The sequence below is a fragment of the Lagopus muta genome, chromosome 1 (genome assembly GCF_023343835.1).
Source record: "Lagopus muta isolate bLagMut1 chromosome 1, bLagMut1 primary, whole genome shotgun sequence".
Classification (NCBI taxonomy): Eukaryota; Metazoa; Chordata; class Aves; order Galliformes; family Phasianidae; genus Lagopus; species Lagopus muta.
In genome coordinates, this window is record NC_064433.1 from 186,378,756 (window position 1) to 186,406,095 (window position 27,340).

Here is a 27,340-nt window from a genome sequence, read left to right on the forward strand (position 1 = left end):
ACAGAAAATCCTATGTACCACAGTTGATTAAAAATCTAAGGGTATAATTACTCTTAAAAAGCATTTTACGACTGTGTTGCACTCTACAGCAAGTTAGAAACATTTGCTTTACTATTTATTAAAAGATCCTTATCATCCCCTGTAAGGTTTTTGTAAATGCAGCCATAGAGCACAACAAGACCAAATTACACCTTTACTTTTCCCCGAGTGTTGCATCACAGGTGGATTTTATCACTGCAGGAGGATGTTCAGTGAAATACTCGCACCGTGTTATGTCCCCTTTGGGTACTGAAATCCACTCATCTACACAAGGCTCTCAGCTATAATGCTGCTGAGCACACACCTGGGGGACTCTGCCACTTAGGTAACATCAGGAATGCTTGCTGCTGAGTGGTGCACCAAATGTATACACACCTGTTACTTCTTTGTCAGCCGGGATTCTGTTTCTTGTCTGTGTGATGTCCAAATTTTTATCTTTTTCCTACATTCCATTGCATTTGGTGATAATTATTCTTCCTTTTCAAGCTATCTGGAGTTGCTATATAAGAGAATTATGAAGAGCAGAAACGTACATGTAAATGTCAAACAGCTGTATGTCGTTGTACAGTATTCAGCTCTGTTTGCCCAGCCATATATATACACTTGAAAAACTTCTTTTTTATATTTTGTATCTTCACAGTGAAGAATCTGTTTGCATTCCAGAATGTAATCGATCTGAGTCAAGTAGAGATGAGAAAGAGGTTCCTGTTAAAGAGGATGCCCTAACAGGCAAAAAGACTGGAAACTGTGTCAGTCTAATAGTGCCACAGCAAGACTGTCAGCTGCAAGACCTACTCAAACAGTTAAGAACACCAGCTGCTTCACAGAGAGTGCAATTGCATTTGATGGCTGTGTCTTGTTGTCTCCAGCCACAGTGTCCTGGCCAGTGGTCCTGTCCTATTTTGTGAGCTAAGCAGATTTGTCACTGCATAGCCTGGGAGCTTCCCAGGGAGCAGAGATGTTGCAGGAAGGGAAGTAGGTGCCATTTTTCTGTCTGTGTCTGTAAGTACCAGGCCAGTGCTGGGCATCACTGTGATGAAGTGCTGATGGGAAAAGACAGATTCAGCCACCTGACCACCTATTTGAATTCCCTTCTGACCCAACCCATTCCGTGATATGGAAAATGAAAAGATTGTGTAATCTTTTCTCCCTTGTACTGTAAAGCTAATAAAGAAGTCCCATGACACTGAGCGAATCCCAGTTACATCCTTTTAGCCTAAAGAGGGCTGTACAGCTTCAACTGGATAGGATTTTTCAGCTCATGTGCTCAATCCCCAATGTAATATTATTTTGATGTTCCAACCTTAGTGTGGATATTTTTCACGTTGCGGTCTAATGATCCCTATATAGATGTCTTACAAATAGCTAGGAATTTAAGATGAAAAGTAACAAAACACAATTAATGGGTACCCAGTGTGATGCTTTGAAAAGCAGTTTCTGATTAAGAGAAGTTACTGCATCCTACATCACTGTTTTTTCCCACTTCAGTTTTAGGAGATTGTCACAGAATCCCAGAAGTATTTCCTTCAGATACCAACACTTCAATTTCCCCCATTCTATCCAGGCACTGCTGAAAGCTCTCAGTGTTGGTGTCACTGGTGGCCATGCTAGGAGGTTGTTGGCAAAGTTTCTGTCTGTCAGCAGTCCCTTTCATCCTCATAGATTAAAATCATTCTTGCAAATGCCAGCTGTGATTTCCATAGGGTAAGGAGGTGATGACTGATTACACTCCAGGGAGTAATATTAGTAAATGCCCTTGCTGTTGTTAATAGAAAAGCAATTGCTTTTGTTTGCAATGTAATTGCAAAAGATGTTTACTTATGGAACTCAGATCAGGACAAAATGAGTTTTTACCCTGAATCATTCCTCCTTTGTGTTTTACTGTTATTTATCTCCAGAGAACAAATAGTATGGGAATAACTTAAGCTAAATGATCCAAGTAATATTTCTGCATGGCAAAACCGCCTTACACCCAGGGAAACAATTGTATAGGCATGTAGAGATTTCCTCTAAAGCTATTTATAATAAGAAAGGAAACACTATAAATCGCTATTGTGTTAGAACAGAACTAGTTTATCTACCTTTCTACATTTCTGCACTCAGTTTCAGCCATTTATCCTCCTTTCTTTGGGAGTTGGACTAGATGCCCTTTAAAGGTCCTTCCAACTAAAACCACGCTGGCTCAAGGACAGGTTTGATGGGCCCCGGGCAGCCTGAGCTGGTGGGCAGCAATCAGCCTATGGCAGGGGCTTTAAGATCCCTTCCCATCCAAACCATTCTAAGATTTCAGTAAATCCTTCTTAGACAGAGTAATTGTATCATTGAGTCCTTAATAAGGTTTCATCAGAGAACTCGAGAAGGACTATGGCTTCTTCTTACTGCAAGTATTTATTTCCAATAACAAGACTTCTCCTTGCCAGAAAGCTGCACGGACTAAGTACAGTAGTTTATCCTCCTTATCTCTGCCAGATGCTTCTGCAGAAAAGGCATAGAATAATGTAGTCCTTAATAAACCATCTTGCTCTGCACCATGTTGAAGTTATACCTTTTCTACCTCAGCTTCATAAAAAACAAGACATTGCTTCAAGTTGGAATGCAACATTTTACTGAAGCCATTGAAATATCTAAGCACAACTTTGCTAGCAAATTTAGCTCAAAAAATTAGACAAATGAATGTTCTGAAACATGAACTTTCACCTTTGGACTTATAAAGAAAATAATTTTAACTAATTATTTATCATATTCATGTCAGCATAGGTTCCATTCTGGTCGTACAGGTCTCCACAGTTTTTGACCAGTATCTTTTGACTAGCTGCACCTATTCAAATCTGGAATCAGATACTAACGTTTCTTATACAACAGAGAATAAATTTTCCCTTATATTTTTGTTTTAAACTCTGTTGACCCCCTTTGTATTCTAGTTTCCACTGATGGAAAATCTGTAGATATGCTTTCTAAGCTCACTCAGACCATACCGAATCCATAACTGATTTGGCTATTTCATTTAAACTTATTTAAAAGAGAATAAGTGACTTATTTTCAAATTACATACTGTTTCAGTAGTTATCCAAATGCCAGTTACTGGGAACTCTTCATCAGAATTAATCTTAACAGCTTCATGTAATTAATAAGAATGGCAGACTTATTAGAATATCAGGTTTTTCAGCTGCTGTGACTGTCAGTTCTCCTTCTGATTCCCATCCCTGGAGGCATTCAAGGCCAGGCTGGACGTGGCTCTGCGCAGCCTGGTCTGATGGTTGGTGACCCTGCACATAGCAGGGGGTTGAAACTAGATGGTCATTGTGGTCCTTTTCAACCCAGGCCATTCTGTGATTCTACGATCCCTTTCTTCTGCATTTTGCAGGGGTTAAAAAATGCAGTTGCTGTAATGGCAGCTGGCTAAAGAAACCCTGGTGGCAGAGCTGTGCACAGTCTCACAATCACATTACAGGGCAATAAATCTGAAACAAAATTTAAAAACAGAGGAAAAAAGCAATCTATTCCAGATGGATAGGAAAATAAGAAGAAGAAAAGAAAATAAACAAATATATAAGAGAGGAACATTTTTCTTATCACCTCAGGGGATAAGAAGCAGTTAATATCCCTTATGAATACACAACAGAGCCCTAAAACATAAATGACTATGAAAGGAAGGGAGGAAATGAGAAAGAGTACTAATTGTTATTCTGTCAGCAGTGTACAACTACAGAGGAAATATTTGGAATATTTGAAAGCTCTCATTTATACCACTTTCTTCTACGTGCTATACTGTGGTAGGTCTGGCAAGCTGGAAAAAAAGCTTAGCTACCAAAATCCAAGCAGCTTTTAGTCAAGAGACAGGAAAAATAATGACTGTGTCTAGTTCTGAGGAAATCCCTCTTTTACATAAAACAGCCTAATTAACCCATCGTGAAGGCAATGAAAAAATACACCACACAAAAGATATTACTATATATATATATATAGCCAACGTTTTGGTTTGGAAATTGTATCACCAGTCGGAGTTTGCTTATCCCCAGATTTGACTTGACCTCTGCTCTGCTCCAGGGTTGTGCCAACAGGAAGGACAGAGCAGAGAAATACGTCCTGTATTCAGCCAGACTTAGCAGTGGAATTCTTTTGTGAGCACGAGAGTGTAATTCTGCTGTTTTCAGCTGAGGGAGATAAAATCTGTTTACAAGAAACCTCTAAATATTTACTGATATATAATTTCCCATCTCTCAAAGGGACATGGAACAGCTGGTCATAATAAATGTAAACACTTTGTTGTGATATTCCATTAGCAGGCATCAAAGTCTATGTCCCTAATGTACCTTTATACCTCTGTTTTTAATTCGTGTGTGTTGCAGTGGTTTTCAGCTGAGAGATCATGCAGCTAAAGCAGGATCTCAAAGTACTGCCCCTGAAATTTACCTCTAACCCAGCCAATATATGAAGACAAATGATGCTCCTTTCACACAGCTGATAAATGATCACATGCCTTACTTGGGTGCTGATGTGTAATAAATAGTTTAGCATGATGAATGGGATGATACATTTATAATTCCAATTGTTTTTGGGCAAACTGATGGAATTTTAACCACTGGGTTCAGTGTTCCAATTTTTATGGATAAATTGCTGCTTGCTCTCTATTTAGGTTTCCTTTTACTTTTTTTTTTCTTTTTTTTTTAGTATCAAGGAATTTGCAATGAACAGTGGTCAAATCTTTCAGGCTTTTGTCCAAAATTTACATCAAACAACCTTTAGGTCTCCTTTAGGGCCCCAGGCTCTCTTTTAGAGCCACATACACAGCATGATTACATTTGGGCACAGCACAGAGCCAATAAACGTATGCATAAGTCAAGATTGTCTCAAAATCAAACTGGGATTAAGGGGATTGGTAACAGCTTTTCTATTGAATATGTAACTGTTAGCTGGATGTCTCCCTTAATGTCATCCTTTTCCCTTCCCCAGGCTCCTCAGACTCATATCACACTTCCTCCACATTTCTCCAGATAAGGGAGGGAGGAGTGTGTTCCTTTCACAACCTCTTACAATCTGACTTTCAGGTAACTGAAAATGCTTACAAGCCTTTAGTGCTCATGAGCACACCTGGAGCCATAGGATTTGAACTTCCTTACTGAGCCACTTTCTGAACTTCGGAGGAGAGCTAGAATATTCTGCTTGTGGGAAGTGGTGCAACGCCAAGTGCAACTTTCTCTGAGCAAGTGTTTCTATCACCACCTTCTGCATGTTAGTAGAATTTACTTTGTCCCTATGGCAGACAGGTCTGTCACAAACCCCTCTGAGCTCTGAGATCTGAGCTCAGCAGGAGAAGAGGCCCCACCAAGCAGAACACCCAGGATCAGAACTAGGCTCTCTTCTGCTAGGTCAAGGTAAGAGGGCCAGATGTCCCAGCCTCCTGGTCCAGCTCACTCTCTGCAGGATGTGAAGGGAAGTTCCACCATCATCATGCCAGAAAAAGAGGCAAGACCTCATTTCCCAAAGGAAGCTCAGCTCTAAGCATAGCCAAGGAGCTGTGGCTCTCAAATGGCTCTTGGCATTTACAGAGTACCTGCTAGTAAGAGAAGCACACAGTCCTCAGAGGCATCAGCTTTCCTCTGAAAGACATAAGTCCCAGCTGCTGTTCAGCTCAGAATCACATCTACAGGGATGCAAAGAGTTGAAGTGCTCAGTGCTACAGGATAGATTTTACTTTTCCCCCTCGCTCTAATTGAGGCACAGCAAAAGGGGTGTCTCAATAAACAAGCCATCAGCTGTTTTCTGTCTGGCATTTTGGGGGTAGCTCATCTCAGTCTAGCCTGTCGTAAAATATCTCTGGTTTACATTGTCTTCATCTGCTGGACTTTGTCATGCTACTTTTGAAGGGAAAAGAATGTGTTGTGTTACATGATCCATTGTAATTCCATGCAGTGTAAAACAAAAAGATTTTGTTTACTATCAGCACACATCTTTTTTAGATGCCGGAAGAACTATTAAACTGATAGAATGTGGCAAGCATCCACATGAAGGCTGATATAAAGTCATCTGTGTTGAATAAACTGTGTGTCTTGCAAAACTGTTTCACAGCAGGCTAACGTGTATGAGTGTTTCTCTTTCAGGCTGAAAAAGCAAACGAACTGATTTGTGACACTTCATCAACATCTCCAATGTGCTCATATTTCCAAAAAATCTAAAATGGCTGTTGCAAATATTTTAGAAATCAAAGTAAAGTGTTTAAAGTTCTGTTGTGTTGTATATATAAAGCATGTTTATCTGTATGTGGAGGTTATGTTTTTCTTGTAGACATCATTTCAGTGTCATTGCCTATTTCAGCTAAGAAATATTGTTAATGGTCTTTCTGAATCCCACAAACTATAGGTTAATGTATGTACAATCAACAGCTCATCAGCCTAAAGAACACACAAAAAGAAAGTAGCTATTGCATACTGCGCTTTTATAGATGATGCAACTGGCTTTGTTCCATGAGAACTTTCCTTAATTAGTAAGAGTAGAAAAATAAACAACTTTGACAAAAAGCGAGGCACGATGATCTGAAGAGAAATGACACTAAGAGGATTAATTTAGAGGAGCATGGACCAAAATGCTTATTGTTGTCTCCAAGTCCAGGTCTCACACCTATTCTCTTCAAGCATTTACTTCTTCCTCACTCTTCCACTCATTCCTCAGTCCCATAGTCCCCCTGATGTCACCAATCCAACAGAAGGGAAACCATCAAGTTGCTCACTCCCCTACACCACCTATGCCCCCTGGGTCAGATACCGCCTATGCCCCAAGGGCAGCAACAGAGGAGACAGCAGTGGCCATCAGCTATCACAGTTTGATGCACAAGTGGCCTGTGCAATCAGTGCATCCACTCTGCTTGTTTACTTAGAATTCTAGGTATAAATCTTGGATGTAGATACACTGCATGGCCAGACATACATAGGTATAGATTAGATATAGATATATGACGACTAAATTACACTCAGCTATATAATGAATATAAGATCTAAGATGACACATATCCATGCTATAGGTTCAGTGGTTATGTTTTTAACTTTGATGCAAGTTACCATCTTACCTCATTTCCATTTACAGCTCTAATGGGAAATCAGTTTCCTGGGCCCAGAACGAGAAAAGCAGCAGAGGGGCGCACCTTTGGCAGCGGTTGTCAATCCACATCAACAAAAAAGAAAACCCCAATCAAACTGCAGTGATCAAGCCTTTTTCTAAAAGCACAGATAGTAGCCGACATAGTAGCAGCGCTACATTTCCTGAGACCAGTGCCAAAACGCTTTACGACGTTTCAGAAGCAGAAGAGCAATACCCAGCTCAGTACCGACCGCAGACTCCCTCGCCTATCAGCACCGTGAGCCACAGAACTGCCTCCGTTAGCCGAACAGAAGATGATGCCCCTACCTTCCAGTCTGAGCCTCCACAGCGAAGTAGCTCCTCGCAAGGCTCCCTCATGGAGCAGATCAGTAGCGTGGTTACTCGTTTTACAGCCAACATCAGTGAGCTGAACTCTATGATGCTTTCAACAGCCACTCCAGGGACAATGGTGGCCACTCCTCTCTGCTCTTCATACCTGATCCCACGAGAAATCCAGCTCCCCACAACAATGACAACGTTTGCAGAAATCCAGCCACTTCCTTCCATTGAAGTCAATGGCGCTTCCCAGTCAGCTAGGAAACAATCAAATGGCAGCGTCAAAGAAGGCACTGCAGAAACCCCATCAGCAAAGCAAGACCTTGAGGAGCTGGTAGCTTTAACTCCTCCTTCTCCTTTTAGAGACTCCATCGACTCTGGAAGTGCATCTCCCAGCTCTCCGGTTTCCGAATCAGCTCTCTGTATCCCATCTTCCCCAAAGTACGACACACTCCTCATCAGAGATTACACTCAAAGTTCTTCTTCGCTGTGAATGTAGTTCAAGACAACTTTGGATCTCGACGACTACAAGCAAGTAGTGGGGGGACAGCCAAGACTTCAAGATCTCCAGTGTTTACGCAGATAGAGTGAGGGGCATTGGGTCATCTTGTGAGAAACAGAGGAAGAAGTGGAGTTGCTTGATCAGTGGAAACATCAGATTAATGATGATGTTCTAAAATGACTCTTGGCAGATTATCGTGGCCTTAAAAAAACATGGGCTTTTCAAAAACACTGAATCTATTTTTGAGGGCTTATAAGGAGTCTGTTAAATCAGTTACATACCAAGTGCTTTGCTTTAGTATTACAACGAACTGTGTGTACAATATGTGAATGGGGGGGGAACAAGATTGTAAACAACTGTACAGTGGTTTGTTTGTTTACTCTGATTCCTTACCCAGAAGTGAACCTTGATCTTTTATCAAGAATAGAAGACCAAACATTGAATGTACATTTTCTAAGAGACTCAAATCTAGGACCAACCTATCGAGTTTTCTTTTTTTTTCTATGAAGATCTCAAAAAGCAGCAATCTATGTTCAATAACTATCAAACTTTTTGCTGAAGCGTATTGTGTCTGTGATACGTTACACATGGATAACACTAAGCTGAGGCTTTGCAGTGAGTGACTGCGATACGGAGGGCTTTACAAGTGACTTCTCAACCTACACATTTGTTTATGAAATTCTCTTCTACCAGTATATAAAAAAAATCAATTTGTTAACATTGGATTCACCTTCACAGCAACAAAACCCAAGGAAGATTTCCTGACTATTTCACCATGATGCCAACTAATAATGAAGTAGCAAAAAAATATTTTCTGGAGTACTGTTTTGTAATTCCCTTATCAGGGCAAGTTGTTGAGGTGAATATTCTCTTTCTAGCAGCACTACCAAGCTATATCATAGCTGCATTCCCTACTGAAATTAACACATTTTTATGGGTGTTCTTATGCTAACATTGCCAGTTATAACACTTATTCGGGCTCCCTTAGTCTTTGCTCGCAAGGAACAGGTAAACACTGTAAGGATTTTCTCCATGTTTTTGAATGACAGTATTCTAAGTGATCAATCTGTATTATGATGAATGCTAACTGTCAATGGAAAGGTTGTCATAATCATAATTTATATGTAGAGAAAAAAACTGTGTAAAAATCTGCTTAGAGGTGGTTTAGCTACTCTTTAATAAGCAACAATTTTAACTTTATTTAGCTGCCGATGCCTTGCAGCTATGAACTGTGACAAAGAAAAAAAAAAAGACTTTCAAAGCAATACAGAGTAAAGGTTAAAGCAGAGAAGGCCTAATGAGATATGAGCGAACAGTCTTTGTTTCTTAGCAACTCACAGAAGAGCAAGGGGATTACTGGTATTTTTTCCTATATCAAGGTAATACAGTTTAGTGCACTTCATACTGTCATGGCACTTTTGAATAAAGGCAAGGAAGGGATTTACAGTTTGAATAGAAGTTAAATAATTTTTTAATAGGTGTAGTTACGTAGAGCACGTAAGTCAGGCCCTAAACGCACACTGTGTTGGCTCTCTCCTTTGTGACAGCTGTCCTTGGGTGCCAAACTTTTATTGGTTTGTTTTATTTTATTTAAGGATAGTATGAAGTGACGAGTGTTGTACTTCAGTTCAAAGTTGAGTTGATACAGCCTTATAAGAAGACAGCTTAATGGAAAAGAGTCTTGAAAACAGGCTTCTGTGCTTGATTTTCAAAAAGCTTAGATTTTATTTCTTCAAAAATAATTAATATTTTGTAATAAAAATCCATACCCCTTTTCTCTCCTCCATGCCCCAAATAACAAACATTTGATTTTAGAAAAGAAAGCATACTGCGTGATTCACGTACTTTAGCAAAGAGCATTTTTTGTTCCCTTTATTAATTTCACCACTATGCTGCACTGCAATTTGCTTTTAAATAGCATTAAAAAAAGAGTGTAGATGAGCAAAACCAGGCTCACAACTCGCAGAGGTGCCCTAAGAACCCTGTACACCCTTGTGCAAGTTGGTGTTATCCAATATCAAGTGTATGGGCATGTTTATTTTACCAGTTACAGTCACTTACTAGCTATGCCTGTAGCATGAACAGGCAGGTCACAACTCAGCTCTATTCCAGGAGATACACCAAGCTATGATTGTAGGTCCTTCCTTCTTACATATAGTTCTTGCCTACTCTCAAAACTGGTTAGCACAGACTCAGTTCTATGAAGCAGTAAGGTTTCCAGACAGGAGCTTGCTGTTACCTTCCTGGTTCATAGTACTAGCATGTCTCATCCTTTACTAGATGCACATGTCTTTAGGAGAAAGCATCTTCTTTCACAGGTTACAACCCACATTTCAGGAAAGGGCATGTCCAATCAGCCTATGGCACAAGTATTCTTACTCAGCGAGTTTAGACCACTTAAATATTGTTCTTGGAAGATTTATATAATAATGTATGTTTCCCATTGGTGCAATATTGTTTTGATATGTGTGGAGTGTGATGAGACAAATGTGAATGTCAAAGGGATTCTATTACTATACATTCTCTTATACTTTAAGCTATTGACCAACATCATTATTAGATCCTCCTCTAACATGAACTTTCCTCAGCATTATAGGTACTCATTTCTGTACTCTTATGTTGGTTGATGCATATTAATGTATACCTGCTAAAATGTGTGAGCTTCATTGCACTGTGAAATAATGAACAGTAGAAATATCTTAAAATGAGTAGAAAGGAATGAGAAATAGAAACTGTCAAAGCATGACTCAGCATAAACATACCTCATCTACTCCCAAATTGCAGTTCTGCACAATGCTGACCACAGCTATTGCTCAGATTCTTGAAGACTTTTGTCTGTATCGCCAAGATGATATATTCATGCACTTGTGTGTGCAAACACACACTTACACAAAACACTTAATTTAACATCTGTGTTTGGAGGCTAAAACTATAGTGTTAAACTATCCAACACTTGCTTATTTTCACTTTGGAAGGAGTCATGCATCCTCTGTGTGCATCATCCAGAACAAAACTTTTAATGGCAAAAAGAACCCAGGACGAGACCTGCTGCAATAGTACCTCTCAGTTATCAGCCTATCTTCAGCAGAAGTTAGGTCAGCATTATCAAGATATAAAGAAGGCAGAACACATTTTAATTGTACAGGCTGGAATGTGACAACGTTACCTTACAAGGTTTTTGGGTGACAGAGAGAACTCTTCTGTAATGACCGTAGTTGTAATAAGCTTCATGGGGGATTTGCCAAACTGGAAAGTCCTGTAAAAGAAACCAGAGGGCTTGATAAGAGAAAGAAGAATGTTATGGGATATTATAATTTCATTAAGCTGTTTATATGCTACTCTCCTTTACAGACATTAAGATATAACTGCAGTTTTTCAGCCATAAGAGTAAAGGTTACCATTGCAAACACTTTCCAGTACCAAATGTCTTGAAATTGTATATAATGGTTTAGTTCTGCCAGAAAGGATATCAAGAGGTTGCATCCATTGTCATTCTTGACCACAAGGATCTCAGGAGATCTTGTTTCTTTTGTGCTTGAGGCTAACCCTGAAGATTAAAGGTGTAAGCATCTTTGGAAGCTACACTTTCGAAATAAAGTGAATCACTCTGGCAGGCTCATTGTGAAGAAGTGCTAGCAATACTGTAAAAGAACAATATTTTTCAATTAGCTCTGAAGAGTGATTGCATTAATTTGGATATGTGCTTCCTTGTACTTCTCTCTGAACATTTGGTGCCTAAATCAATACAAATACTTCAGACTAGAGATTCTTATATCATGGTCTACAAAGCACTTGTTGATGTTTCATGGGAGTCTGGTTGGTCACAAAATGCTGTTTTCTTCTTTTGATTCTCAGCTACGAAACTAAATTAAAAGTTAACTGATAATTTAAAAATATGTGTTAAAACTTTTAAAAGAAAAAATAAATAGCTTGTTTGGATTTTATTCAGTTTCTGCATTTGGAAAAGGAACAATTTGTGATTAAAAAAAAAAAAAAAAAAAAAAAAGTGGGAGAATCTCCAGAAAGACTATATAGAAAGGACAGTCCACGATTGAGATTCTGGATGGCAGTGGAGTTCACTTGGAAATGTATTATTTAGAGAGCCAAAAAAAACAGAAAAAAGCCAGAAAAACAGCATAATTGTGAGTGTAAATTCTGTAGAAGAAAGTGTGCAGCTTTGCTGCTCTATTTAATAAATCATTCCTGAGTTGAGATAAGAAAAACATGAAAGGGATAGACAGAAAATGTTGGGTTCAAAGTCAGAGCTGACCCAGAACAGAACTTTGGTGTCTAAAGTCAGGATTTCCGAAGAATTTAACACCTCCTTTCAAAAGGAACTCAGTTCACTCAGGCAACCAACACTGTGTCTCTGCAGATGATCAGAGTTGCCCTCATCTTGACACATCAAAATATCTTAGCGTATAACTCAACTGGAAATCCAGAAAACAGTGGTTCCTAAATTTGAATCCCTGTATATGCCATAAGTATACAGAACTTACAGCATGTATGTCAAGAGGATCACACTCTCTATAGAGGAGAAATAATCTTTTGTTTTGAGGCTGTCAGTGCTGTTACACTGCTGTTTTTACAGTAGCCTTGAGGTTAGAGCACTTGAGCAGAAGGTCCAAACTTCAGACTGTTCCACTGCCAGGTGGGATTGAAATCTTCCTACTAGCAGGAAAGTGCTGTAATGACTGTGTGCTGGGGCACCTTCATCTCACTATGGTAACTTCAGGTTCAAGAATAACATTCAGGAATCCCAAGGTGCAAAAGGAAGCGTTACTCTTCACCTGTATGGGATATTTGATATAGTTGAGATGACAATTTAAAATTAAATAGTTTTAATATCCTGTAAGCAGGAATTGGGTGACTATTTCAGCTACAAAGAAGTGGAGCCAACATTTCTTCTGAGCTATATATTGGCTCAAAAAATCCTTAAATACTTCACTGGAAAGTGCTTTAGTGATAGGAAGGGAGGATATGCCCTTCCTTACCTCTGCGTCTGCAACCATCTTGTCTTCCACCCGAAGTTCTGAGCTCCACCATGCAAAGGGAGATTCTGAATCTTCCTCGACAAGTGAAGGAATTAAGCTTGGTGTTCCTGCTTCTTCCCTGAAATTGCTGGGGGGGGGGGGAGGAAAAAGAAGAAGAAAAAAAAGGAACTCATTTGGTTTTCCTCCAGCCACCTTTTACAAGGACAACCCACTTTTGAAACAAAATGCAGAAATGCATTTCCCTACTGGCTTGAAACTAATTTCAGACATCCATTCCCTTGTCGCATTGTTTTCCTGAGCGCCAAGCTCTTCTTACCAATTTCACAATAAGCTTAGACTTGAACAAAGAGCCCGAGCCAGATACTATACAAAAAATCAGGTATCATACTGTATAACTTTAAGTGCAGAAGTCATTTGCTGGCACTTGCCCTTAACCTATTGAGGTCAGTGGAATCACTCCAGATTTATACCAGAAAATATAAGCTTGACAGTGGCCAACCATGTCTAGATCTTGGCTATTTGCTTCAGCATAGAATGATAAAGACAGATTTTTCTTCCCATTTCCTTCAGCAGATGTATTTTGTTAGGCTAATTCCTGAAGCAGCTTGCTAGGCTTGGCGAATGGTACCTTCCCAACCGTTCCTATTTATCAGTACTACTGTAGCAGGTATCCCAGAGGGAGAACTGCTCTTTGACTAAATCTGTTAAGGGATGTGAGATAACATGCCCCCCAAAAAAGAAACAGATCACAAATATTTATAAGGTTTCATGCATCTCATCAACTAAGTCAATACTCTCCATGATCCAGAAAATCACTCATTTCAGCGTGCACTGCAATTATTAAATACTTCAGCTGAATTATCTAAATTCACATTTTTTGCTATAGTTTGTTTTTATAACCTCTGTTCAAATCTCTGCAATGCCACTTACAAATTTATACTGCGAACAGAAAAAAAGATACAGCCCAGTGAAGCATAAAGGTAAGTAAAAAGTTCATCAAGGTGACGAATTGGTGCGTATGGTTGGCTTTGTCTTATCTCAGTAATGACAGTACAAACAAACAATAATCATTAAGTCACTCTGATCTGCCAAATGGGAACAAATATACTATGTATATTACATGTACTATTAGGATTATATGGCAGCTGCTGGTGGTATTTGTAATTAGAAATCTATATAGAATATAGATGTTTTAGAGAGACGGTGCCAATTCTAAAAGATTTGTGTGGGCTACAAGTGCTTGTAATTATTATTATTTTTTAATTTGCTAATAACTTATGAACAACTGGTTTCAAACATTCTGTGAGCATTTGTTCTTTTTTATGTTGTTGCTGCTTATACTATTAAAAAATAGAGAATGTAAAGTTATTATTTTGATGTGAACTGAAAATGATTTTTCATAAAATATAACATTTTTATCAGCTTTGGTTCTGCTTTCTACCTGTACAAATGTAATTTATTTTAGCATTGAAAAAATACATTTGCCTGTTTCTCAATTGTCTACATCATGTTATAGTTGGTGTTTATATGTAGAGTCAGGTACTTTTTGAACAGTATTAAAAAAATCCTGTGATATGACATAATTCTTGATTTTTTTTTCCTCTGAAATGCTTACAGCTCTGTTTTCAGTGCATTGCTTCTGCAAACCAGATGTGCTTAAACACAAGCTCCTGAATAATGTTTCTCATTCTGTAGATTTAAAGGATTAGCTTTGCCTCTGCAAGTAACAGATATGTAATGTTCCAGCATAGTTGGACCTCTTCTCTTTCAAAATAAGTGCAGTCCCATTGATGAGGCATAAATGGATTTTCAAACCAGGAGGAAATAGTAAAATAGTATAGTCTAGAATAACACATAAACGCACAAAAAGTTGCTCTGTCAAGAATTCCTACCACAAACGTAACTTTTTTAGTTGTAAGAAATCACATTACTTCTACAGGGGACACATTCTATTCTGAATTACAGACAGAACACCTGAGAAATTTTCTATGTTCGTTAATAGTTTGGTTTCTAGTGCTCTGTTGCTGCCACTAGAAATCAATGCCTTACCTCAAGTGTTTCTGCCTTCTGATTCCAGAATGGGTTTTGTTTGGCCTCCTCTGCTAAAGAAAAACAAATAAACAGACAAACAGACGGACAAAACTATTTCTAATCAGAAATAATCTTCATCCCATTCCAGAGTCTGGTCTTATTTACACTATCACGAATCTGAGATAATTGCACTACCTACAGTAAAGCAGCAGAATGTAATCTGCAGCCCTCGGACAAAAAAAACATCATACTTCTTTTTTTCCTAAATACATTTCCAGAAATACTGCTGAAAGTTTTTATTTTCTGTAGAAGAATTAAGGAAAATAATTTTATGATCCCAAGCAATCCCAAGCACAGATACTGGTTGGGTGGAGAATGGCTTGAGAGCCATTTGGGGATGTTGGTTGATGAAAGACTCAACACGAGTTGTCAATGTGTGCTTGAAACCCAGAAGGCCAACTGTATCCTGGGCTGCATCAAGAGAAGCGCGAGCAGCAGGTCGAGGGAGGAGATTCTGCCCCTCTGCTCTGCTCTCGTGAGACCCCAGCTGGAGTACTGTGTTTATTTCTGAAGCCTGCAACACAAGAAGGAGATAGAGCTGTTGGAGCAGGTCCAGAGGAAGGCCATGAAGAGACCAGAGGGCTGGAGCACCTCTCCTGTGAGGACAGGCTGAGAGAGCTGGGACTACTCAGTCTGGAGAAGAGAAGGCTCCAGAGGGACCCTGTAGTGGCCTTCTAGTATCTGAAGAGGCCAAAAGGAAAGCTGGGGAGGAACTTTTTATAAAGGCAGGTACCTACAGGACAAGGGGAAATGGTTTTAAACTGGAAGAGGGTAAATTTAGACTACATATTAGGAAGAAATTCTTTACTATGAGGGTGATGACACATTGGAACAGGTTACCCAGAGAGACTGTGGATGCTCCTTTCCTGGAAGCATTCAAAGCCTGGCTGGATGGGGCTGTGAACAACCTGGTCTAGAGGGAGGTGTCCCTGCCTATAGCAAGAGATTGGAAGTAGATGGTCTTACAGGTCCCTTCCAACCCAAACCATTCCATAATATAATGGAAAGTAAATGGAAGTATCCATCTTCAGCTAAAAACAATACGAATTCACATTGTTTCCTTGAAGCACATAAGAGTTCAAATACCAAAATACTCTCATTACAGTGAAACACACTGCTTTAGATGAATAATGTTTTAGCAAAAGAAACAGAACTATTATATTGCACTTTGGAGACAAGGATTTTGAAAACAACATATACTTGTTTGCCTCACTGAAATACGACATTGCAGAACTTTGTTTTTCTTTTAAACATTTTCTGGAGCAGAGGATCAAATTCTTTTTGTTCAGAAAAAATAATCATTTCTGTTACACATATGGAATACTAAGGTAAACTGATATAATAAAAACAACAGCAACAACAATAACAAAAGAAAGGACATGAGGAGCAAAAATTCACTATTAGAAGTGGAAATATAAAGGATTAAAAGTGCTTTCTGAGATATTACTGGAAGTGCAGTCATGAGATTTGAATTCAGCAATCAACTAAAGAGGCCAAAACAACACTAGGGGCCCACTCAAAGGTAGACCAAACTGCTAAATATCACACTGAAGCACATGAAGCACATTGTGATTCGGAGAGCAGGAGAGAAATCCTATGACCTTAAACAAGGTCACTTGGATTTCCATGTCAGTGTCATTCTGAAATCCTGCCCATGAGCTATAAACTGAATGAAATACCAGTATTTCCTCCCACATTACCTTACTGCATTTCCTCTTCTGAGTCTTTTTCTTTCCTGTTTCCAGATTAAAAAAAATTCTGAATAGTTAGGTATGTCCATAGGTATGTCCGGCATTGTTAGTGCTGCAAAGTTGAAAACACAAACACTTGCCATATTTTTTGGGAAGATAAGGTTGACAAGCTTTGCCCATGTGTGAATACCAAATGTTAGAAAGCACTCAGTCAAACAGGAGACTCCACCAAGCTTCATCTTAAAGCAAAATGATAGAGTTCTTGGCTTGTGCCACTTCCAGTTAATTCCAGTTGCCTTCCAAAAGGCCCTGGGAGGCTTGGAGCTGCGACTTCATTTGGCCACAAAATACCAGGCTTGTTGGTTGCACTGCTGTTCCAACAGCAAGCAGCACCAGTTGAGGTTAGGAGAAAGCACAGTGATAGCCCAGTTTTAACAAGAGGCATGTGACTCCACTGAATTAAAAAATCCAAATTGTAGATGAGAATTCATGACTGATCAAAGCTATAGAGAAGTCCCATCTGCAGCAAATATCTACAGAAATAAAGGGTAGTTCATCTGGCAAGGACAACCTGAATTCAGTCCAAAAAGGTGTGCATCTCTTGTACCATGCAGCAGAACTTTGTCTGTAGCTTTGCTAAAGCAGGCTGAATGCCAATGGAAAGGATAGAAAACACGTAGGACTGGATAGAAAAGGCCAACTCCTCTGTGATGATTTACATGAAAGGATAGGACTTATCTTTTGCTCTATTATTCCTTAGTTATCTGCTGATGACAGCCCACGGGATAGTGACTTTCTAATTCCTTAGTTATCTCTTCACTACCCCAAGAAGACAACAAATTCACAACATGATAACAGAAGAGACTCAGTCATCTGATACTGCATTAATAGCAGTTGTTTTCAAAATAGATTGGGAGATACAAGCAACGAGTCAACATAGGGTGAGAGGGAATGTGTAGTCAACTGAAAGAAGCAAATCACCCCATGTTTTATTAAACGAGGGGGAAAAAAATGAGAATCAAATTACAGCAATATTAACTCAGTGAAAATACTAGTGATGAAAATGAATTAGGCATATGTGTACGTAACAGATCAGAGGCTGAGGGTGCATTCAGAGTGACCTGCAGTATAATATGTGCTGTATTTATTTTCTATAAAATATTTCCATGGAAGCAGTTTGCCAAAGAATGTGCAACTTTTGTTAATTCATATTTGTTCTCTCAGCCTCTATCATTACCAGCATTCATCTTTTGAATACTTCTTGCCTTTGAATTTTCCTCATAAACCTATCTACCAAAAAAAAAAAACCCCAAAAAAAACCAAAAAAACCCCCACAAAAACAGTACATATGAATTCAATTGAAAACCTAAAAATTTTACTTTTTGTTTTTAATTGATCCTTGGAAATTCTCCATTAGTACGGCCAGTACTGGTTATTTTTACCTAAACGAGACCCAGAAAAACAAATCCCAGTACTAATTAAACCAATGGGAATTCAGCCATGGAGTTACTTTCCCCATAAGTAAGTCCAAAATTTATTATTAGCACCATTTGTGTTGGAGCTGATAATAGCCCATTGAGGCATCAACAGGGACAGTGTTTTTGCTAAGAGCTGAAGGTGGATACTTTCCTGGAGTCTGCCTGCACACAGAAATACAGTTTTTTCCTTCCTTTGCTTAAAGACTGAAGTTAATCTAGCACTGTTCAGATTTACATACATTGTGAATCACTTTTTGCTAGTAACATCTTCTTCTGAATATACTTTCAGCAAATTTACCTACGAAGTTGTGATAATACATACAGAAAATATGCAGAAAATGCAATGTTTCTTGGCTATAAATGGATAGATTTTTCAAAGGGCTGTGATGAATCAGTATGAGGTCCTACTTTTATAAGACCAGCACATGACTAGAGATGGATTTCCTCCTGATAATACTCTATTCTAATATTCTAATCTGTATAAATTACAAATCCATTTTCCAGGGAAAATAAGCTCAGTGGGATGGTCAAGGGCTATATCACGTTGATCAGTGTTAGTGGCGGAAAATGTTCCCAGACATCTTAAATTTACTACAATAGACTAGGTATAAAGTCATATGTTTTGTTTTAGGACTTCATTGCACTTGAAACATTAAAAAAGTAGGGTAGGACATAAAAAAAATCATCAAAACTGAAAGGAATGACTGTTCTGTAGTTAAAATCTTCATGAATTTGATATACTGCAAATCTCAGCTCATCTTCTGTCCTACAGGGAAGAGCTCAAGACCAGTATTCAGACCCAATGCAGTGATTAGTCTGATAATTGAGTTAAATCTCATTCTCCACAGTGATGAAAATGGTTTCAAGGGAGATATCTGACCGTGCAGGTTGAATACCCATCATTAACTCCTGATAGCCATTGACCAGGTGACAGACATGCACTTTACAAACATTTTCCACAATTTTACAATAGGTAGTTTGGTACGTGACTGGTCAAGGTGGAAACTTTATGCAGCTGCCAGCAAGTAACAAGAGCTCCTCCTTCCCACAGAAACTTCCTGTTTTCTAAACATGCCATTTCTGCACACAGTAAAAATGACAGCAGGAAAAATATTCTAATTTCTCATCACCTTTGTTTTCCTGTTTCTCTCTATGACTTCCTCTTAGAGCAGATGAGTGCCTCTGAGATTGCATTTCTGCAGCATGTCATCTCACACCGCACAGTGCTTGGCAGGTGAAGCCTGCACAAGGAAATAAGAATATTTTTTTCCTCCACTCACGCTTCAAAACAAAAGTCACAGAACAGGTCGAATATCATTAAGGTTCATATGACATGGTTTAATTTTTTGAACATTTATGTTTGTTATTTATCATTCTAGACTTAACTAACAACAAGAGTTTTTCTGACACTCAAAACCACGGTGATGCTAGCATTAATAACTGAGTTTGGCGTTTTCTGTAACTAATTGCATCCGTGCAGTAGCTGAATAATTTTTCATAATGAACGTCTTTGAATGAGAAGTAGAGCAACATGAGAGTGCTGCAAAGTTATAAAGGAAAAAATAATTTTAATACTATTTTTAGTATTTTGTGATACTAGCAATAGTTATCTCAGTTAGAAGGTAGAGAAGATAATGAGGTTTAGTTAACTTGTCTGAGACATTTATTGCTTATTGGCCTTCATACATAGAGGTATAGTGAGTCAGTTGGCCATGGTCACCTGAATACATATGAGAGGAAATGGTTCCAAACTAAAAGAAGGGAAATTTAGATTGGATGTAAGGAAAAAAGTTTTTAGAATAAGGATAGTGAGGCATTGAAACAGGTTGCCCAGAGAGATGATGGATGCCTCATCCCTGGAGACACTCAGTGTCAGGCTGGACTCTGTGCGCCTGATGGAGCTGTAGGTGCCCCTGCTCATTGCAGGGCAGTTGGGCTAGATGGCCTTCATGAGGCCCATCCAACTCAAATAATTCTATGAACCCATGATTCTATCATCTTGATGGGGTATGGTAAAATGCATTCATTCAAATATTCTTCACTGAACTCTGAACTATAAAATTCTTGCATCACTTTAAGTACATGCTTCATGCACAGACATGGTGAATTATGTATTACTCAACATACAGTAAGTCAATAAGCCAAGAAGTAATCAATAACTCCAAAGCTAAATAAAGCAACTCTTTCTTTCTAGTATTCCCCTTAAGCAAATAAATAAGTAAATAAATAAGTAAATAAATCAGTTTTACTGAAAGTGAAAAAATAAGTGGATACAAAGGAAACATTCTCCAAATTAAAAAAAAAAAAAAAAGAAGGTAAAAAAAGAAGACAATTTTGGTCCAGTGTAAAACTGACTAATAGGAAGCTAGGGAAAAGGCAAGTAACTCCTCCCTTCCTTGCTCCACTAGCTGTGTTTTTCCTTTTAAAATGTTAATAAAATTTGTTTTGCACTGACGTAGTTAGCATTGCAAATCCCACTGAAGACGAGGCAGTGATAGATTTTTATGCAGCATAGCAAAACCTGAGGTCAGTCCATGGTGGATAATTTAAGGCTGACCCTGAAGACACCCTGTGAACCACTCTGTATCCAGTAGGATTTAGCTAATTATCTCTATGACTTGTAAAAAGACCAACTTGGTTCAGTTACAGAAAGGATTTAATGGTCAGCTTAAAAGGTCTAAAACCCTCTCATCCATCCTACTCTTCAGCATAGTTTCACTCAGCCTGGGTTCTGCAGGTAGATATTCTGATCTGGCGCAATAAATCACGCAGCTTGAACCTTAGTTTTGCCATTTCTACTCTTTCAGTCTGAACTGCCACAGGCTTAAAGTATTTGCAGAAAGACATGCAAAGAAAAATATCTTTACAAAGCTCTTCCTGAGGGTTTTATTTATAAATAGGGTTATTTAATCACTGTTTTTCTTCCATCTAGAACAATCCTACTTTTTAATGTCAGAAATCCCTTTGGTGGTGTGAGAATGGTGCTGGCTGTCAGCTCTGTGGATTCTACTGCCTTGTCACATCAGAGATAATCCTATTATTCTTTCCTTGAGCTTGCTTCCTAAGGATGAAGAAAATGAAAAGCTATAAACCAAGAGACAGAAAAAGGAAATAAAACCCACGACATCTTACAGAGCAGAGAAAGCTGCAAATATCAGGATATTTTGAGGTGATACTCTTCATTCCAACCTGCTCAATTCCTCCTTACATCTTATTACAGGTTCAGCTTATCTTCAGTTTCAGCTCTGTCTTTGAATCAAATCGCTAATGAGCTACTACAGCCATGATTCCTCCCAAATCTATATGGAACAAATACCTTGAATGTATTCATCCCAAATCCATTGCCATATCCTTAACTCCACTCACCTGAATAAATCAATAACATTTTGGCTCCCATTAATTGCTTGGAGCCAGATGAATGTTGTCAGTGAATGTCCCAGTTTTTTTTTTCCCAGTATGTATTTCTGGAACTGGGTAAACCTGGCAAATGATTACAGCAGTTGTCCTTCAAAGAGAGCTGCTTAGCAGCTGCTATTTACTTCTTTCATCACCTGTTCCCCACTCCTCCCTACCAGTATCTGTCATGATAGTTCTTTTTGTTTAGCCTGGAGAAGAGGAAGCTCAAAGAGGATCTTACCACTCTCCAAAACTCCCTGAAATCAGGTTGTATGGTGGGAGTTGACATCTTCTCCCAGAGAACAGCAGTAGGACAAGAGGTAATGGCCTCACACTGCACCAAGGGAAGTTCAGATTAGATGTTGAGAAAAACTTCTTAGAAAAGAATGAGGAGGCATTGGCACAGGCACAGGCCCAGGGCAGTGGTGAAGTCACTGTCCCTGGAGGTATTTAAGAACTGTATACATTCGGCACCGAGGGACATGGATTAGTGGGCATGGTGGGGATGGTTTGGGTTGCACTAGATGATCTCAGTGGTCTTTTCCAAACTTGATGATTCTATGATACATTGATTCTACAAATCTTTTCTTTTGTGTACTGGAAATTTTAGGATTTGGTAAGGAGAGAATATGTTTGGGCTTGATATTTTTGCAAATGTACTCAAAATACTATTGCTATGAACATTTCATAATTGAACAAATGCATTTGTCTTAATGAGAACGTATGTATGGATAGTTTCATCCTGGCAGAGGTACTGTTTAACCATAACGTTATTCACTTACTCCTCTCATTGTGCCTCACGTAATGGTCCACAGAGCCAAAGAGAAGAAATTTTTACAGACATTGCACATTGGCCTTCATTAGTATCATACTCAAAATGATACACCTCAGAAGACATCTGCTCCTCAAAGTCACTGCTAAGTATCAGATGGTCTTCAGAGTGAATTAGAAGTGCTCCTGTATAACATTGTGTTGTGCTTCTTATTTCTTTTTCCCCTGGCATCTGTAAAATTACTGTTGGCAGATGCAGACTACTTTTTGAACTAGTGCCCCTTTTCAAATTACATCAGCCATACTGAGTTAATGGACCACGTTTTAGCAGAGTGGGTGGTGAACCACGTAGAGCTATTTAGCATTCAGGGAGCCTTTTCTTTCCTTCTTGTCTAAAACTGTTACTTAAGCCCCTGTAGTTATTGAGTAGCAAGTGCCATAGAAACCTTATTAGCTTCACCTTTGTTCACAAGGGATAACTGCAGTAAAGACAAAGTAACAAAAGATTACACCGCTGTTCTCTGAATGGTTCAGTGCAATAGAATGGAGAAAATAATTGGGGGGGGGGGGGGGGGGGGAAGTCTGCTGGTCTGCTGAGATGTGATGATGCTGAGAAGATCTTCTCCAACAGAGCGATTCATGATACAACGCTGCTTCATTGATATTCTTTGTACTCACTCATGACAGTTGAGGGAGAAACTAAACTGAGTTTGTAACTAGAGTGACTGGCATAAAGTTCCACTGAATGCACCAGAACGGTATTGATTTGCACCAGCTGGGTAATGGAGGAGGAAGCAAACTCCATTTTGCTAACAACACCAGTGAAAGTCAGATTGACTTTCAATCTTTTTTTTTGTTTTGTTTTTTAAAGCCAACTTAGTATGAAAGACTATAAAACCTAAACAGAAAAATCAGGAGGAGAAACAGAAAGCTCACACCGGGGAAGTGATGTGTTCAGTGTCACAAAGCAGGGCTGCATTCAACACTAAAGTCCCACTCTGCTGGTGCCATTAAGGTGTTGTATTTGAGAAAACTTTAAATGACTCAGCCTGAAGATGAATAACAGTATGGCAGAGGTGCCACAAGATCTACCTGTGACATTAGCAAATAATTAGATAAGATTCATGCCATGTTTTCCATTGATGCATCTCACCTAATATTAATTACTGCCCTACTTTAGGGCCAGGGCAGGGGTGTCAGCATCCACAACAGGCATAGGGGTGGCAGTACTAAGAACTGGAGGCTCACAGCTTATGAACTCATGTCTTTTAAATAAGATGGGTTCTATCTTCCTTTGGCAGCAACAAATGTTGATGTTTCTGTATCTTTTATATTTTATTTGTGAGCACTTTGGAAATTTTCCCTCTCCTGCACCCACATGGATTCATCTGAAGAGGGTCCTCCCTCCACTAACAAAACTAAATGAATGCCACCTCTGAGCATCTTGTCTAATCACAGCAGCAAACACTGTGTCAAGAAGCAGGCTGCTTTCTAACTGCTACATCTTCAGTTTTAAAGACAATCATCCATGTAATCTGCACAAGTGAGCAATCAAAAAATTTTCAGCTGGATATTTCTCCGTGTGACTGTTTTTTTCTATGGAACAAATAAAATGCATGACTTCATCCATGACAACGTGTTATCTCACATCATACTACCTCCATCTGCTGTTTTGCTTATGTACTATCACTTTCACCTTCAAAGACAAAAAAAAAAAAAAGAAAAAAAAGAAAGGGGGGTGGGTGGGGATTTTATTTTGCCAAATAATGAGTAGATCCCAGACCCCTAGTAATGAAGGTTATTAAGACTAACAAAGAAATTGAAAGAGACCTATTTAACTTGCATCGTGTTTTTCACTCCACCAAATTTGTGCATTTTCAGATCATCTGTGGATCCTATCATTTAAGTTTTCACCATTTCAGATACAATGACAGTGGTATAGTTAGACTTGGAGATCACCCTGTGACTCATGATCCTGATTTACATCCCTGCTTTCAGATACTGGAGACCAAATGGGGGCCTTCTCTGCAGTATGCCTTTTCCACAGGAGAACTACCTTGAGCTGCAGATGAGACAAACCTAGATGCAAACACAATACATGCATGAAGTGTTGCCACTGTGAACAGTGCACTCTAAAGTGCTCATGAGCCTCAAAAACATGACCTGAATTTTTGTACTGTAGGGGATTGGAAAGAAATGCTAAAATACCGAGTAACAGATATGCAACTTGAGACATTGAGATACATCCTAGTAGGCATAAAAACAATATCAAAATAGGATGTTTCTTAAAAAGCCAATTTATCTCCATTAACTCTAACAGTGACTAAGAATGGCTGGGACAAATGGAGGCATTTACAATCCATTAAGGTAATATAGCATCCAAAAGCAAACAGAGATTTCATCAATAGAGTCTTTTGCTCCAAAGACAATATTGACTATTCCTTATGAGTTACAATAAAACAGAAATCAAAACATAAAAAGACAAATGTTCTCACAGGCTTTTGCAATTCTAGCATATTTTGCAGTTAAGCAGTTGGAAGCACACAAGCTAAGAATGCTCTTAGGAATTTGGAAGTCTACACTCATGGGGTTCCATGTTGGTGTCATCTCCCCTTCAGTCTATTCTGTGCACAAGAAGTACTAAGCATCTTACTTCAGTAAATGTTTGCCAGTATTTCATAGCCAAATAATTCAGTGGCTTCATCATCGCCAATCCAAGCCCAATGTTACTAGATCCTGTCTGCTGCTAATATTGAAGGCTGTGAAAGATCATGTTCTTTTTACCATGGCAAATATGACATCAAGGTGAGAGAAAAATACCACAAAATCACATTATATCATAACTGAGAAAAAGGGTACAGGCAAAGTAATACTGTCCTATTTTCTGCTATATAAGTTAGCAACTAAGTGAACAATCAAGCAACAGAGTAACAATGATCACAATTGATCAATTGTTTTAGTTGTGTATTTGAATCATAACGAGGTAAATAAGATATTTGCTTGCTCTAAAGCCACTCCATGTGCTGACATAATGAAAATGATTTAAACTAGTGACCTTTCTTTGAATATTGCTTTTGGTTTGTACTGCCACCAGGAAATTTGTTTCAGTTAGAGTTCAAATATTGTTTCTATTATGATAAAATATTAACTTACAGTATATTTTATGCTGCTATTATGTGTACTATATATCATCCCCTTTGTTTTAGTAAAGAAAGGAAATGATACTTAAGTCTTGATTCTTTTTTTCTGTTTCTTTGAAATTACTGCCTTCCATCTGAGAAGTGTTTTCTTATGTCATGACACTAATACTGAGAATTGTTCACATCCATTAAACAGGAAAATATCTGTGACAGATTTCTGGTTAAAGTTTGGTTTTGTTGTTGTCTTTTTTCCTGCCATACCTTTAAATAGAATACAGTTCTTCATTTCAGCTATGAGGCAAATGACATTTTTCTCGATAGTCATTAAAATTATTCAGAGTGATGGAGATCTAGTGAAGAGAGATGTCAGATAGGTGTTGCTTATTTATTATCTTGCTTGCAAATTAAGAAATATAGCCTAATAGGAAAAAAAAAAAAAAAAAAAAAAAAAAAACACCTGAAAATTCATAGTCATCCATTGCATATTACATGCTGACTTAAAGTAATTCATAGGTCTTAAGAGAATCAGGAGCGTAACTGCTAGAGGATCTAAATGGAGGGAAGACAGATGGAGAGCTTGTTCTCAGTTAAATATGTTTCACTGGGACCATAAATCAAACATAATCAATAGCAAGAAATTCCAGTGACAGATTCTTGGGAGCCAGAGAAGAGTAACAAAAGAGAAGCTTGGGAAGCACTCCAGCTTGATGTTATAGAAGATAGATTTCCTAAGCACTGATTTTTGGAGATTTTTATTTGTTGAAAGTCATGCAGAAGTATCTGGATTTGGCAGGGCCAGCTAAACAAGCACTGATTAGCTGCAAAGATTCATAATTCCATAAACTTCATTCTAATTCATTCTGAAACACAGGCCATATGAGGAGAGGCTGAAGGAGCTGGGAATGTTCAGCCTGGAGAAGAGGAGGCTCAGGGGAGACCTTATTGCTCTCTATAACTTCCTGAAGGGAGGTTGTAGTGAGCTGGGGGTCGGCCTCTTCTCTCATGTCATTAGTGATAGGACCAGAGGGAATGGTTTCAAGCTACGGCAGGGGAGATTCAGGCTGGACATGAGGAAGTATTACTTTTCAGAAAGGGTGGTCAGGCACTGGAATGGACTGCCCAGGGAGGTGGTGGAGTCACCGAGCCTGGGGGTGTTCAAGGAAAGGCTGGATGTTGTGTTGAGGGACATGGTTTAGTGGGAGCTGTTGGGAATAGGTGAACGGTTGGACTGGATGATCTTTTAGGTCTTTTCCAACCTTAGTGATTCTATGATTCTATGATTCTAATGACAAAATCAACAGTAAGTGATGTGACAAATCCACTGTAGAAAAATATTAACATCAGGAAAATTTCAAAATCCTAATTTTTCCTTTTCTTTCTTTCTGAATAAGGGATGATCATATATCTATGTGCCCAACACAACATTAGAAAGACATTTAGAGAATACTCAGAAGCTAGAAGTGTTTTTATAAGCAATATATTAATCAAAGCCAAGAATAAGACAGCTCATATACTTGTTACCTCATGTATATAAAAGACAACAGGCTTAGAATCACAGAATCATACAATCACTAAGGTTGGAAAAGACCTCTAAGGTCATCCAGTCCAACTGTCAACCCACCCCCTCCATGCCCACTAACCATGACCCTAAGTGCCACATCTCCATGTTTCTTGGAATAACTCCGGGGAGAGTGACTTCACCACCTCCCTGGGCAGCCTGAATATAATCATTGTGTATCATCACTGAGAGTATTATCATATTGTAAAAGCTGTTATTTTACTATTTTGCTATTGTTTTAGCCAACTTCATACAGAATCAAACATTTCA

The 27,340-nt window shown here is 38.7% G+C and overlaps 1 protein-coding gene across 7 annotated transcripts in view; it reads left to right on the forward strand.

Moving 5' to 3' along the window:
- GRM5 (glutamate metabotropic receptor 5) overlaps positions 1-11,963 on the forward strand; it is a 247,650-nt gene extending 235,687 nt beyond the window's left edge. For 6 of the 7 annotated variants that reach the window (XM_048939815.1, XM_048939845.1, XM_048939829.1 and 3 more), the window contains 2 exons: positions 680-841; positions 7,120-11,963. In XM_048939815.1, coding sequence (XP_048795772.1) covers positions 680-841; positions 7,120-7,942 — 985 coding nt within the window. In that variant the 3' untranslated portion in view covers positions 7,943-11,963. The remainder of the gene's footprint in view (positions 1-679; positions 842-7,119) is intronic. The other variant, XM_048939853.1, reaches the window with a different exon arrangement.
- The last annotated feature ends 15,377 nt before the right edge of the window (positions 11,964-27,340 follow it).